Source organism: Lycorma delicatula, chromosome 3 (assembly GCF_047948215.1).
Source record: "Lycorma delicatula isolate Av1 chromosome 3, ASM4794821v1, whole genome shotgun sequence".
In the NCBI taxonomy this organism is placed as follows: Eukaryota; Metazoa; Arthropoda; class Insecta; order Hemiptera; family Fulgoridae; genus Lycorma; species Lycorma delicatula.
This window is the reverse complement of record NC_134457.1, coordinates 36,994,926-37,009,914: the sequence shown is the minus strand read 5'-3', so window position 1 is coordinate 37,009,914 and position 14,989 is coordinate 36,994,926. Positions and strand designations below refer to the sequence as shown.

General features: G+C 33.2%; 1 protein-coding gene across 1 annotated transcript in view; it reads right to left on the bottom strand.

Moving 5' to 3' along the window:
• LOC142321110 (uncharacterized) overlaps positions 1 to 14,989 on the bottom strand; it is a 103,827-nt gene that overhangs the window by 84,131 nt on the left and 4,707 nt on the right. The window contains exons 2-3 of the mRNA XM_075359103.1: positions 13,175 to 13,270; positions 6,121 to 6,342 (exon numbers count right to left, since the gene is read on the bottom strand). Coding sequence (XP_075215218.1) covers positions 6,121 to 6,342; positions 13,175 to 13,264 — 312 coding nt within the window. The 5' untranslated portion in view covers positions 13,265 to 13,270. The remainder of the gene's footprint in view (positions 1 to 6,120; positions 6,343 to 13,174; positions 13,271 to 14,989) is intronic.

The window sequence follows — 14,989 nt, the reverse complement described above, 5'->3', positions numbered from 1 at the left end:
TCATCGCAATCTTCTGTTTCACCTTCAACTATTTCATATTCATCAATTAGATTTTTACAAATGTTATACAATACTGCACAAACAATTGTAAAGTTTGCAACTTTATCCAGTTTTATTCAAATCATGTTTCCTAACATTGGGGAAACGGATTCTTAAGCTGTCTGAAAACTCTCTCTATTATGACTTGTTCTTTGATGTGTTGAGTCTTGAAGATTTGTTGTTTGGCATTACTAGGTTTCCTGAATGGTGTAAGCAACCTAAGTGGAATATGAAATACCACCGTCTCTCAACAAGCACAAAGCACAGTCATTTGAAATAGCTTATGTTTTGATGAGTCTCCAAATTCTGCTATCATGGGTGCAATCTGGCCATGAAGAATCTATATCAGTAATCTTTCCTTCTGCATTGCAAGTCATCTGAATGTTCATGCTCAGACAGCCGTTTCAATTTATATAGCAGTCACCAAACTGTGCCAATTTTTTAATTCTGACATGGGTACAGTTAACTGCACCAATGACCCACACTATCTTAAGTCTGGCACTGTTTTGAATGCATTAAGCTGACCTTCATTTTGTAGAAAGGTAATAGTCACATGCTTTCTCATTAACCCTGTCTAAAAGAAAATTAAATGTTTTGCTCACTGTCAATGGTGCACTCCCAAATCTTCACTCACTCCTCATTGAAAATCCAGGTCAGATAGGTATTGTAAAAAGATTTCCATGAAACATGACGTAAAAAGATACATGAAGTAGTATTTTAGATTATTTAGATTTCAGTAAGCAATAGTGTTTATTCATTCATTTTCAGTAAATACAGAAAATCAGTAAGTGTGTCTAGTTCTCAGTAAATACTTATAAGTAAAACAAATACTAAACAAATAAAAATAACACTAAATATCAGAACTTTATTTAGCTACCTGCCAGCATTTACTTGAAAAACAAGTATAATTTTTATTCAAATCACTGATTATTTATTTAAATCCTACAAATTTTTAATTCATTAAAATTTAGTCACTTTCTTAAAGCTGTTAAAACTACCAATACTGTTTTTAAAAAAAGAATTGGCTCTATTATAATTTAGTTATTTTTGTAGACTTTTTACATGCACACAGCGTATTTTGAGCAATACCTGGTTTCCATTTTCTAAGGGAACCCAGCATACAGCCACTATTTGCAACACACTACAACCATATTATTCAAGACCTACTTAGGTAGAAATAATTTTTTATGGAAATAGTGAACATGAAGATAAATGAATCCAGTAGATTCATTTAATGAATATAATCTTTAATGGAATTCATTTAATATAGCAATTAAATACTTCTCCAGTAGACTGACCCACAACTTAATTAACAAGGAAATATTGCAGCAGAAAATACAGTAGAACCTGACTACATCAACTTGATGGTAATTTTTTTAGAAAGGAGGTTGGAAATTTTCATTCCCACATAAAATAAATTTTCTCCAGGGTTACTGTACTATTCAGAAACAATAAATTTGTAGTACAAATATTATACCCACTCAAAGACAAATAATTTAATTTTCATTAAAATTTTTTATTATCAAAAATGGTCATTTTAAAACAATACATACACAACAAAGACAAAAGAGCATCTTTTTTAAATGAAGGTCAACAAAATATTGTATAATTATTCATTATTTATGATGCATAAAATTAATTCTAATAATATAAAAAGATATGTATTCTCCCTGCAATAGATCTAACTGTTAATAGCATATCGTAACAAAAATTCAAATTAGCTTTGATTATAATGGGTAAAAAATTATTTGAATTTTAAATCTATTTCCAGGAAAAATACACCATTAAGTTAATATGTTGCCAATTTCATATGAACCTGAAGTTCAACTCCCTGAAATTTACATATTTCAGTTACAGAAGACCAATATTTACAATTCAAGAACAATACAAAAAGTTCCAAACTGTCAAGTGATAATTTAATAGGCTTGATTTGTTGACATTCAAAATTATGCCTTGTAAGCTTTCATTCAACATTAAATTTGTAATGGCAAATGATCTGCTGTTAGGTTTAATAAACAGGTATAAAAGTTCACAAAATGTATTTTCACTGCAGTAACACACATATGGAACAAGTTTGAAAGAAATTTGTCATACTGAAAATGAAGATAAATAAGTCACATTGGAAGATAATAAATAACAATATTAAACTTTTATTTTGGTCACTATATACAGTGTCATTCACGAGAACCGGATGTTTTTGAAGTGGGTTGTACTCGGGCGTTCGTGATGGGAGGGGCACGTGGCTGGTGCCTGACGTTTCCTTTGTTCATAGCATTTACATTTTAGTCGTTGAGATGGAGCCGTGGACGCTAGACCAACGCCTGTACGCGTATGACAGGTTTGTGCAAAATGACGAACTGCTGTTCAGCGAGATTTCCGCCGTCAGTTTAATATCCATCGTAATGCAAGTGTTCCTTCTCGTAGCACAATATTGCGATGGGTAAACAACCTTCGAACAAGCGGTTCAATATTGAAGAAAAAACCACCGGGTCCCCGACGAACTGCTAGCACTCCGGAGAACATCAAACGAGTAAGGAAAGCCATTGTCAGAAGCCCACATCGCTCTATTCAGAGGCATTCAGCAGCGCTTCAAATGAGCACAAGTACGGTAAGACGAATTCTGCATACAGACCTGCATTTCCATCCTTACAAGATAGCCGTCGTGCAGCGGTTAAACGAGCAAGATTTCACGGAGCGATTACAATTTTGTCGACAAATGCTTACCATTTTTGAAGAAAATGAAAATTTGTTATTGTTAATGAGTGACGAAGCCCATTTTCATCTGAATGGCTTCGTCAACAAACAGAATTGGCAGAAAGAAACCCACATCAGCTTCGCGAGAGACCTCTTCATAGCCCAAAGGTGACTGTCTGGTGTGCAATAGGAAAGGTCGGTGTTATTGTACCATATTTTTTTGAAGAAAATGACGCTGCCGTAACTTAACAGCTGATCGTTACATTGCGATGTTGAATACGTTTTTCATCCCTGAGTTACGAAATCGGGGAATCGATTTTCAAAATGTGTTATTCCAGCAGGATGGAGCTACAGCGCACACAGCGAGGGCAACGATGGCTGTTCTCCGTAACTTGTTTCTGGGACGGATCGTTTCCAGATTCGGCGACATTCCTTGGCCCCCTCGGTCCCCCGACTTGAGTAGTTGTGATTTGTTTTCTGTGGGGGTTTCTGAAATCGCATGTGTACGGCAATAAACCGCGTACATTGGAGGACCTATCACTTGCCGGACATAATTTTTCGTTCATGAGTAAGTAACAAATGCTTTGATTTAACAAGTGTTTCAGTACCAATAAAACTTTTTTAAAGTAAATATTCAATTTTTTATGATTATTTTAAAAACATCCGGTTCTCGTGAAGGACCCTGTACATTATGTTGATGTGTAAGTTTATATTAAGTAGTTAAAATGAAATCACCTATTTTTGGACCAGGGTTAAAAATGATAGTCAATTCAGGCAGATGATCATACTGTCTAACTAACTGGTCACATAACCAGCCAATCACATAAATTCCGCAGAGCATTAAATTTTTCAATTGGATTGAAGTATATTCATTTAAATTCAAATCACTAAAAATATAAGTGAAAAAAAAGGCACACATGCCTTTAAACTGACAACTCAGTATCTATAAAAGTAATGAACTCCATTAACCTACAGAATGTTCAAATTAAAACAAGCCCATCACTCAGTAGTTTATACTAACTGCATATTTTTGTTAAAATGCATATATTGTTGAGAGACAAGTGAAGTAATGTGGAAAATATTAGTACAACTGGAGAAGCAGGAGTGGGAAGGACTAATTGTTATTCAGAAGATAGTTAAAACATTTTGTAGAGGTTTGGTATTAGACCACAAACATGCCAGACACAGATCAATTTTAATGACACAGGTTGTACAGGACGTTAGTTAAAGCAGCAGTTACAAGATCTCCTCTTAAATATTTGCAGAGATTAAGCCAGGAAAAGAATATTTCACTCAGTACAGCCACACTGCAGTTAAGAACAAAATGTTATCTGTATCAAATGTAAGTTTTCCATGAGCTAACTAATTCTAATTATGCTAAAAGAGTTTACAACTGTCAATGGTTCAAGAACTTAATTAGAAGCAACACTGGTATTTTAGATCAAGGTTTTTCACAGATGAAGCAAGGTTTCACCTTGGTGGGTATGTTAATAGTCAGAACTAATGAACCTGGAGTACTGAAAACCCACACGCTTTCTTTGAATCTCCCCTACACCCACAAAAAATAGGCAGGTGTGTGGTATCAAGGTGATGAATAACAGGACCCTTGCTTTTTGAAAAGATTGTGGATGTTGTAGTCTACCAAGAAGTTATCAACAGTTTATAACCTTACTGCAAGAGGATGAGTGTGGTTGAAACAGGAAAGCGGCACTTGCCATACACATTGCTCCATTATCAAGATGCTACAGGATTTTTACGGTGGAAGAAGTCCAGGCTTCTTTCTGTGGAGTTACTCAAAAGAAATTGTTTACAGGAGCAATCTTGTAAACCTGCAGGAATTGAAGACAAACATTACCACTGCTGTTAAGGAAATAGACAGGGTGCAGCTAAGAAGAGCAGCTAGGAACATCGTCAAATGTATTGACAAGTGCGTAGAAGTGGATGGACATCATTTTAACACCTGTAAATTATTACGTAAGAGTTTAGCAATAAACTATTATTTATAGACTAAACTAAGGGATGGGAACATTTTAATTAGGTTCAGCTGTTAGTACACTAGATTAGAATTCTGTCACCAGTATATTCTCGTTTTAGGGATCAATTAATGACATTTATCTCAGGCATCATATATCACCCTTGTCATCTGGTGGAAAACAAAAAAATTTGAAAATGTGTAATCAAAAATTAAGCACAGTACAGTTACAATATAGCAACAGTTAGTTTAATTCAGACTAATTTTAACCAATTCAATTATATTGAATTTAATAATATATTATATTATTTGAATCCAAAAACTTTTAGGTAAACATTAGGCCTTTAAATCCAAATAATAAATTAACATTTTCATTCTAATTATTACTTCAGCATCTAATACATTTTTAAAGCAATTTTATTTTTATGATGATTGTGTATTAAATTTATCTTTTATTAGTGTTTTAAGAGTTTATTTATAGGTATTTTCTCTCAATGGATGAGTAGTATAACTCAGATACAGAATATGTCATATTATACCACTTTTCATGTATTAATTTTCTGAGTTGCTGTCAAAATCAAAACTTGTAATAGCTTCAAGATCCCCTGAGTGAATTTTGAAGAAACTGTTAATTATGTATTATAATTATGATTATTAGTAAATAATCTCTAAGATGGGTTTAATTTTATGTAATATTTATGTTCAATACAAAACTAAAGCTAAAAAAAAGGACTTCGTATTCAATGGCATATTTACTTCAATTCGTGCCGTACTTCATTAGCGATTATTATACCATTAGTACAGAATTTAATCAGGTGCAACCTCTTTTAATAAAATAAAATTGCACATATTAGTTTATGCGACTAATTCATAGCTACAATCACAGGTACTACTTAACTTGAAATATTTATCAGCGGGCTGTCCCTTCTTGATGATAAGTAAATTTCCAGGAAGAAAAGTTCAGGATCCATTTTTGGCAAACAATTTTAAATTATGAAAATAACAGAAAACAAAATTTTACAATTTTTACAGTTACTTTCTTTTAGATTGTAAACAAGTGCTTGTTTCCTCATCTTGTGAGGACAATTTTTCTGTAATTTACATACTATCAATCAATTTTACAAAAAGATTTCAGGAAAACAAGAAATAAAACAAATAAAATTTGTAACAATCTTCCTACAAAATAAATTTGGAAGTTTTGATTGAATATTTCTCTCTAGGAAGTACTCAGAGGACAGCTAATTCAGCTTTTCATTAATAAAACATAAAACCTAATAAAACAAATCATTAACATCAGCAACAAAAATGGTCTTAAAGGGGTTAAGCTGAAAAAATGTGTATGCGTAAGGACAAATTAGTCAGGTAAATTAAACAAACATTTTCACAGTAATAGACATATATGCCACTATAAATACCTTTTCTAAAAGAAAATTAATTATACAACAAAGGCATTTCAACATTTTTAGAGAATCATAATCATAGTTATGCTGTCTTATGGCTGAACAACAGAATTCTGCCATTCTGAATACATCTTCAGCTGTGCTAATCAAACTTTTGTTAGGACGTTTGTAAAACAATAAGAGCTGCAATTCTACCAAGCACCTGCCAGCACTGTTTGCAACCCATTCAGTTGCACTCTACAGAAACAAACGAAAAAAAAAATTAAACAATAACCAGCAGTAAAAAAGCAATAAAAGATAATCAACAATATCATACTGTACTTACCTTCCTGTAATTATTAAATTAACCCTCACAATATCATTAATAGTCATACAAACCTTATGATTTATAATCTAAATCATAAAAACTACAAATTATAATCTAAATGTGAAATACTCCTTACAAATCAAAAAATAATTAATTAGATATGATTATTATCATAAAGCTATGAAGCTCAACTAAACTTGTTTTGTCCATCTCCCCATTCATGTGCATATCCATAATGTGTAAGAAAAAATCATTAAAATAAGTAATAGAGCTGTTCACAAAAAAAAAGCATATATATCCTAAGTCTGGCAAACTAAATTGTTATACTGCAGACCTGAGGGCTAATCAGGAGATTTAGGAAGGAACTTAATAAGGTCAAATGATTCCGTTAATGGAAATTTTTCCAATAAAAACACCGTGGTATGTAAATCACATCTGTGACTGGAACACCACAAAAGCTGAGTGATACGGCTTTGAGGTATCAAATTGCCTTCTCCATAGAGTCTTCTTAAGCTCTGTAATCAGAAAATCTGGACCATTATTTTTTTTTTAAATTAGTTTAATCTCAAGGATAAGTAAATATGATGATGTCAAAGAGGTTTGGAATAAGAAAACACATTAAGAGTCCAACAGAATGAAAATGATCAAGACTTTGATGAGTTTCATATGACTGATAATCAGCTTACAAATTGTAAATTCCTGACCATCCTGGTCAGGAATAAGTTGATGATAGTAGAGTTGAAACAAAAACAATCACCGATGAGAAAATAAAAATAAAATGGAGAAATGTGATGTTTAAATGTCAAATATGGAAAAACATTGAAGAGGTTAAATCTAATACAATTCATGTGAAAAAATGTTCAATAATATTTTGGGCATGAAGCAGAAAATTTATTCCAAAATCTTTAAATTTTTACCAAAATCTGCATTTTCAAGAAATGACTTAAGAAATAATAAATGAAGATCTGTTAATCAAGCCTTTTTTCTTTGCTGAAAAGACTATTAATGGAAATATTTATTTCAATATATTAAATGATTATAGTTTTCCTCAAGCAAATGAACTAAAAAACACACATAAAATTTACTTCCAACAAGATTGTAAACCCCCAGAGCTTCAGGCTTTGATTGGAAAATCTACAGATAGATGGACAGGCCAAGAATGGCCAGGTCTCCCATCCTAACCTCTTGTGATCTTTCTTGGGGATACATTAAAAACATTTTGTTACAAAATTATGTAATCTGAACTAAAAGTAAAAAATTAAGAAAGCAATTACAACCGATTGATGTGGTCCTACATCTTTCTCAAGAGGGGAAGATACCAACTACATCAGGCTCAGACTCCAACCAAAACAGTAGTGTTAAAAGAAAAAGGGGACAACTTACACCCATCACTTGAGATAACTTAAGGTTGGAAATGATCTGGCCGATGATATACTATCGGTATGGAAAGGCAATGGTGAAGAAGTTGTGGTCAGGATCAAGGGTAATGTGGCTCCAGAAAATGACAAAATGAAAATGATTGCATCTGGTGTGAGAATAACCAACAAGATCCCGCAGTTTAGAAAATCTGCTGTCCACCTTAAGGATTTGAATATAGGCATAACTAGAGAGGAGGTGGTGGAAGCAGTTAAGAAGAAATTGACCAGGAGATAGAAGTCGGAGTTATTTCTTTGAGGCCCGCATATGAAAATTGCCAGAACGCCACCCTCATATTGCCTGAGGCTGTGAGGAGGGCACACAGCCCTCACAGGGTGGGTTGTGGTTTGATGGCACTCTAGCTGTGCAGAGGTAAGGAGACCAGAACAGGTGTGATATAGATACTGGGAATCTGGTCAGTGTGGTTCAATGCAGGGGTCCAGAACGAAGCAGAGATTGTTATAACAGCAGAGCATCCGGACACAAAAAAACCATCTGCGTGTATTGATTGTGGTAAGAGCGACCAACAGAGGGGAGGCCGAGAATGCAACCAGCCTAGAAAATGAAGTGTCTCCTACTAAACGCCAATAGATGACCTCTGCACATGACTTAGCTTGGGCAGCGACAATAGATCAACACTCTGACTTTTTAATCATTTCTGAACCTTGCCTCGGATGTGTGGTATGTGGATTGTGATGAGAATGTGGCCATACTGGATATATAGAGCAATCACTGTTACGAGTGTAATACGTACACATGGGTACGGCTCTGGATCTGCCCATGTGCATATTGGTAGACTACTATATATCTCCCAGTAGTGGATGGGAGAAGTTCAGTGAAATATTGGTAGATCTGGAGAATCAGGAGGCCAATCATTCTGGCGGGAGACCTAAATCCAGAATTCACCTAGTTGGGTGGCATGAGGTCCACTTACATTGGCTGCTATGTTCGGCAGGACTGATATGGTCAGACTTAATGAATCTAATGAACCAACATATGTCGGAAGAGAAACGGGCTCTGTTCTGGACATAACTGCAGTTTCAGAGAGATTCTTAATGGATGTAACTGATTGGCATGTAATCAGGGACAACTACTACAGTAATCATAAGGCTGTAGAGTTTTCGATTCAGATGAATGCCAGTTAAACAAGGCTTTGTTTAGTTGCAGCTTCCTGGAGACAGAAAGATTCATAACTGGTCCTTATACACCTAAGAAAAACACATTACCTCAAACGCAGCATTTAAGCCTATTTGCCTTTTCATCAATACTATTGGGAAACTGTACGTAACCATGCTAGCTAACAGAATTCAGGGGAAGGTGGAGTCACATGGTGGTTTTTCTGTAAGACAGTACAGCTTCATCCGCGGCAGATCTACTGTGGATGCAATCACTCATGTCATTAACTGGGCCAAAGGTAAAGCGTAAAGAACTTGGCGGACTAGGAAAATTCCGATAATAATATTATTAGATATTAAAAACATGTGGTAACAGCATCCCATGGCCTGTGATACTGGATGCCGTTAAAGCAAAGGACGTAAGTGAATACATTATAGCCCCACTGAACAACTATTTGTGGGACAGGGAACTAAGAGCCATGACTGATGAGGGCGAAGTAGAATTCAATATGTTTGGCGGAGTCCTGCAGGGGTCAGTCCTGGGCCCAGTTTTTGAAACCTTGTATTCAATCAACTGCTAGAAGTGGAACTGCCTGGAGATTCAATGACTATATGTGGATGATCTAGCCTTGCTTGTCGCAGGGAAAACAGAGGATGATATCATAGACACGGCAACAAATACCATTCACAAGATTAGCGAATGGTTACAAGCATGAGGAATGAATCTTGCCCCTCAAAAGACTACTGTGACTGTTATGGTTGGATGCAGACAACTCCAACAAATAAGTATCAGTGTAGAGGACTAAAAGATCAATACTTCCAATAGTATTAAATACCTAGGTGTAACTCTGGATAAATCATGTCTCTTTAACTCATACATAAGAGAGGTTATTGAAAAAAACCAAAAAAGTTATAGAGGCTCTAGGTAGACTCATGGGGCCCAAATCAGGTCTACATGCTAGTAAACAGGTGATATTATTGGCAGCTTCATTTGTTCTGTTATATGTCACTCCGACTTGGACAGATGCCTTTAGAATAAAAAGAAATAGCAAGAAAATCTCTGCACTATTCCAAAGAACGGCAATTAAAATCACAGCGGCATATAGGACTATTTCTGCCAATGCAGCACAGGTGATCGCTGGAATTCCACCAGTCCAGATGTGTATCACCCTCTTGCTGAGAGTTTATGACAGTATGCCATCCAGTGACTAAAACTTTGCTAACTGAAGAATGGCAAACTGATTAGGAAGACTCAAGCTGTGGAAGATCGACAAGGGAACTAATACCTAGGATAGAACCATGGTTGAATCGGATGCATGGGAAGGTGGGTTTTTCCATCTCACCAAGTGTTCCTGACTGGACATGGGAACTTTTGTTCCAATCTCCATCAGTTTCAGAGATGGGACTCCCCCATCTTGTGTATGCTGTGGTGAGGATGATACCACAGTGCATACATTCTTTACATGCCCTAGATGGAAGCAGATCAGGAAGAGCTCTGGACTTGGCTGGTTGAACGCTTCCAACATAGTAGACCACATGCTTTCTGGAAGCAGTGGAACAACTCATTGTAAGAATCTTAAGAACCAAGGAGTCTGAAATACAAGAATGGTGCGTGGACTACAGGATCAGAGAGGTGTTCTAAGACAACTTCAATAGCTGGAAAGCGAAGGGGTGACAGACCCCCCTGCAAAGCCACCGTTTGTTGTCCACACTTGTGAGGATGGGAGACTTGTGATGGAGCACAGAGACTCCAGTCCCGCTGAGCTCGAAGGCACTCCAGCTGCATGAAGCTTAATTGCCAGCCCAGCCCCAGAAGGGGAGGATCAGTAAGATATGAGGTTTAGTCGGTAGGATGCAGGCACACATATGCTCTCTTAATAACATTTAGCAGAACCTATTAGCGAGCCCGACACTGCCCATAAATGAGGTTACTCAGACTCATCGAGGAAAAGAAAAATATTACAACCATAACAGAAAATATAATACATTGTATATAAACACAAATAGAACTAACTGTCTGAACAATTTCAACAAAATGTCTGAACATTTGCAGAATGTTGATGATGGGATGAATATTAAATTTATTTATTATGTAAAAAGACTTATTTGAAATAAAGTTGACAAAATATTTTGCCTGACTTCTGCTACAAGGTTAAAGTAAAGCCACACTGAAATTCTCAAATTAAGGGCAAATCTGGTAGTTTAATGTTTTTGATCTGAAGAGTTGAACACATCAATAAAACTGGCAAAATCTAAAAAGCATTTATTTAAGTTTGACGTATTGTTAATTGCCAGGAAACAAACAAAATGATAGAGAATTTAATTCTTTAAAAATTGTGCACGTAAAGTCAACAGAGAACTAATAGATTCAAACTTTTTCAAACTAGAATAAACAAAATACAATAATTTTAAATAAAATAACATTTTCTTCATAATAAAAAATATATAACTGAAAATCAGGATTTGCATTACAAATGAAAGGTGTTCAATCTAAAAAGTAGTGGCTTCATTTAATGACTGAAGCTTCCCCTCTACAGCATCACTTGAAGAAAGATAGCAGTAACTATTTAGAAACAGACAATTTTTTTAAAAAATCATAAAATGTATAGTTCCAGTTACAGCAAGGAATCACAATGAAAAAAGAAATTAAAAAATGCACTGTGCCATTACTACCAATAAACACACAAACAAAAAGCACAGTTAAAACAGAACATAGTTTCACTCAGTAAATTACTACAGAAAGTGATAAAATACAATTATTAGAAAGTTTAGAGCTTTTTCCAAGAATTTAGATGAAACATTAAAAAATTATATCATGTACATAAATGAAGCTGACTCCAAAATTACAAATACATATTCCTGTATCATAATTCAATCAGCAAATGTAAATCTTTATTCCAAAATTTGTATAAATTTGATAGAATGTTAAAATTTAACTGAATCTAGAATTCTTAAAACTATGCAACAATTTAGACATACTGTTGGCCAGTAAACCAGTTTTTGGAAGAGATTATATATCACACAATTTGAATTCCATTTATTTTTTATTAAGATAAATTAAACATAAGCATTACTTTTGAACAGTATATAAACAAATATACTGGGTCCTGGGTTCGAATCCCGATTGGGCATGACATTTTTCATATGCTACAAAAAATTCCATATCCCAGACACAAGCTTCAAGTTTATGTGATAATAAGCAAAAAAAAGCCCGGTCATGTTTTTTTTTTATTTATTTGAAATCAATAATAGACTATTTCAACTAAATGTAATAACAACTTTGTGAGTATCTATGGACACATTTGTATATTACTCCAGTTAGTAAAGAGAAACTTTCAAAACAATTTGTAGAAAATGAACAGCTGAACAAAAATAAAAAGTATTAGTAATTTTCATGAAAAAAGAAAAATATTATATTGTAGGCATATGAATCATGTATCTAAACAAAATTTGTGAACATATGACTACCTATGGTGACTTAAGAATTTATCTATACGCAAGGATAACAAATATTTTTACAATATTTATTACAAAATATACAACTTTACCAAAACAAGAACATTTTAAAAATGATTATTCATAAATTGGATGTAGCATGAGGCTTTTGCTAACCACCAGGATATAAAAGATAAAACAAGAAAAAATATTGATGGAGACAATTTTTAAATTTGTTATTGAATTTACAATGTAATTTTTTATTTATAAAAGAAAGTTGGTATATATATATATATATATATATATATATATATGGTGCATACCAAATCTTATAATTCCTGAATGTGGTCTTGATATAAATTTTTCCTTAAAAAAAAAATGGCAGACAAGAAAAATGAAGAGAAAAAAATTACCATTGTTTTTATGTATAAAGAGCATGAACATTAAAGGTAGAACATCTTCTGTTCACTTTGATAAGAAGAATTTGATAATGAATACTTAATGTATTTATGCTTTTTTTTGTTACACTCTATATATATTTTCTAAGTAACTTTACATAGAGATAATAATTACTATAAATTACAAAACAAAGTAAGATAATTTCTTTACTTTAAATTAAATTAGAACTACTAAAATCAGGAGACAATGAAAATGCTCATGAATTATACATAAGTAACCCTCAGTAGAATTAGTGCATCTTTGGCTTCTTCATACTACCTTAATATAATACAAATTGTTTACATACATATCCTTTACTATTTATATAAAAAAAAACCTAACTATTTACTTTTCATACCTGCGCTTCACTAAATGCTGCAGCAACCTTATCATTTTTAATCAGTTCAACACACTTCATTTCACATTTTTTCAGTATCTCTGAAGACATGATTATCTGTAGTAAAAGAAAAATAGGAAACTATAAGCTTTTTTTTTTTGTAATGAATACATAATTATAAATTAATAATTTAAAGTAAAGCAATCTAGCACTAGAATAAAATAAAAATTACTTTAATTAAAACACACCTTAATGTTTTTAAATTATTTTCTATATGTATATGCTGTTTGCCTATAACATGAGACTCTGCTTGCGGGCTTATTTAAGTTTAATTCCTTTGTAAAAGAAGAACCTTTTATGCAAAATCCAAAATTTAGTCAACATTTTGAATAGACTGAAATTAATAAAGGGATATTTTTCAAATAAAAAGGTATGCATTTATCAATTTCTCTCTAAACTTTTACACATATTGTAACATAATGTCTGTGCTTGTACGTTATTTGAAATTATCAATATCACATGGCCATGAAGAGAATTTATGAATCAGGGGTTCAAAGAAGGAAGAAGCAAAAAGAAAGACAGGTTGGTTGACCTAAAAAGAGGACAAACTACATTAAGCAGTTTTCTGAAAAAACCTGAAGACCAAGTAGATGACAATTCACCTTATAGGGAAATTTCAGGTGAAAATAATCTCCCAGGCCAATCACAATTAAATATTGATATTTCTATTGATCCAAATCATATTTGATACAATTAACAGTCATGATTACACTGATAATACTACACTATATGAAACATAATCCAGGGATACTGTACTATAGTCAAATATGATAACTGAACGTTTTATTGAGTTTTGTATTTGTGAAAAATCACTTTGGTGATATTGAAAAGCTAAGTCAAAATTTACAAAATGATGGTAAACTCATTATTCTTTAAAGAACTCGCATTTTTACCTAACCAAAGCTAATGGAACAAAGAAAAAACAAGAGTGGCCTATATTTTCGGAAACCACAAAATCAGTTTATCGTTTAATTTATAAACAGTTTTCTTTTAAGTCCAACACTTCAAGAGTATGGACTAAATATTCAAAATTGAAGAGGTCAGTCATATGACAATGCAGCCAATATGTCCGGAGTATATAATGGATTAAAGTCAAAATAAAACTGCATTCTTTGTAACCTGCGCAGCTCATAGTCTAAATTCAGTGGGAAATTCTGCAGCAGATGTTGGCTCAAAGGCACTTAAATATATTTATTTTATTCAAAATTATTTGTGTTTTATCTTTACTAAGATAAATTTTTTGTCAATTAAAGAGACTTTATTTACAATTTCTAATGATACTAATGAAAAACCTTTAACAAAAAATTTAACTTAGAAACTGAAAAGTTGCATGAACAATTCGAGAACTTTGAAACCGCACTTTTGCTTTTCATATGGAATTTCATACTGAAGCAATTGAATGCAACCAGCAAAAGTCTGAAAAATAGAAATTATGATTTGCAAACCGCTGTAACGCTTTTAAAATCACGAACACTATATTTGTGAAGATATTTGAAACAACAAGGGTTTCTTTAATAATATTGACATCGAATGCTTCCCTTTGACAAACAATATGAACTATGAGTCACAGAAGAGGAGAAAGTTAAAAGAAAATTACACTAAGACAAAACAGAGATGATGCTGAAAATATTGTAATTTGCAACCAATTGGTATTGGAAATTCAAAGACGTATTGTAGCTTATCAAAATATTTAAAATTATTTTGTTTTACTAAATGCTAACTTGAAAGAAACCATCAAATGAATATGACAAATGTCTTAAAAACTTAATGGAAACA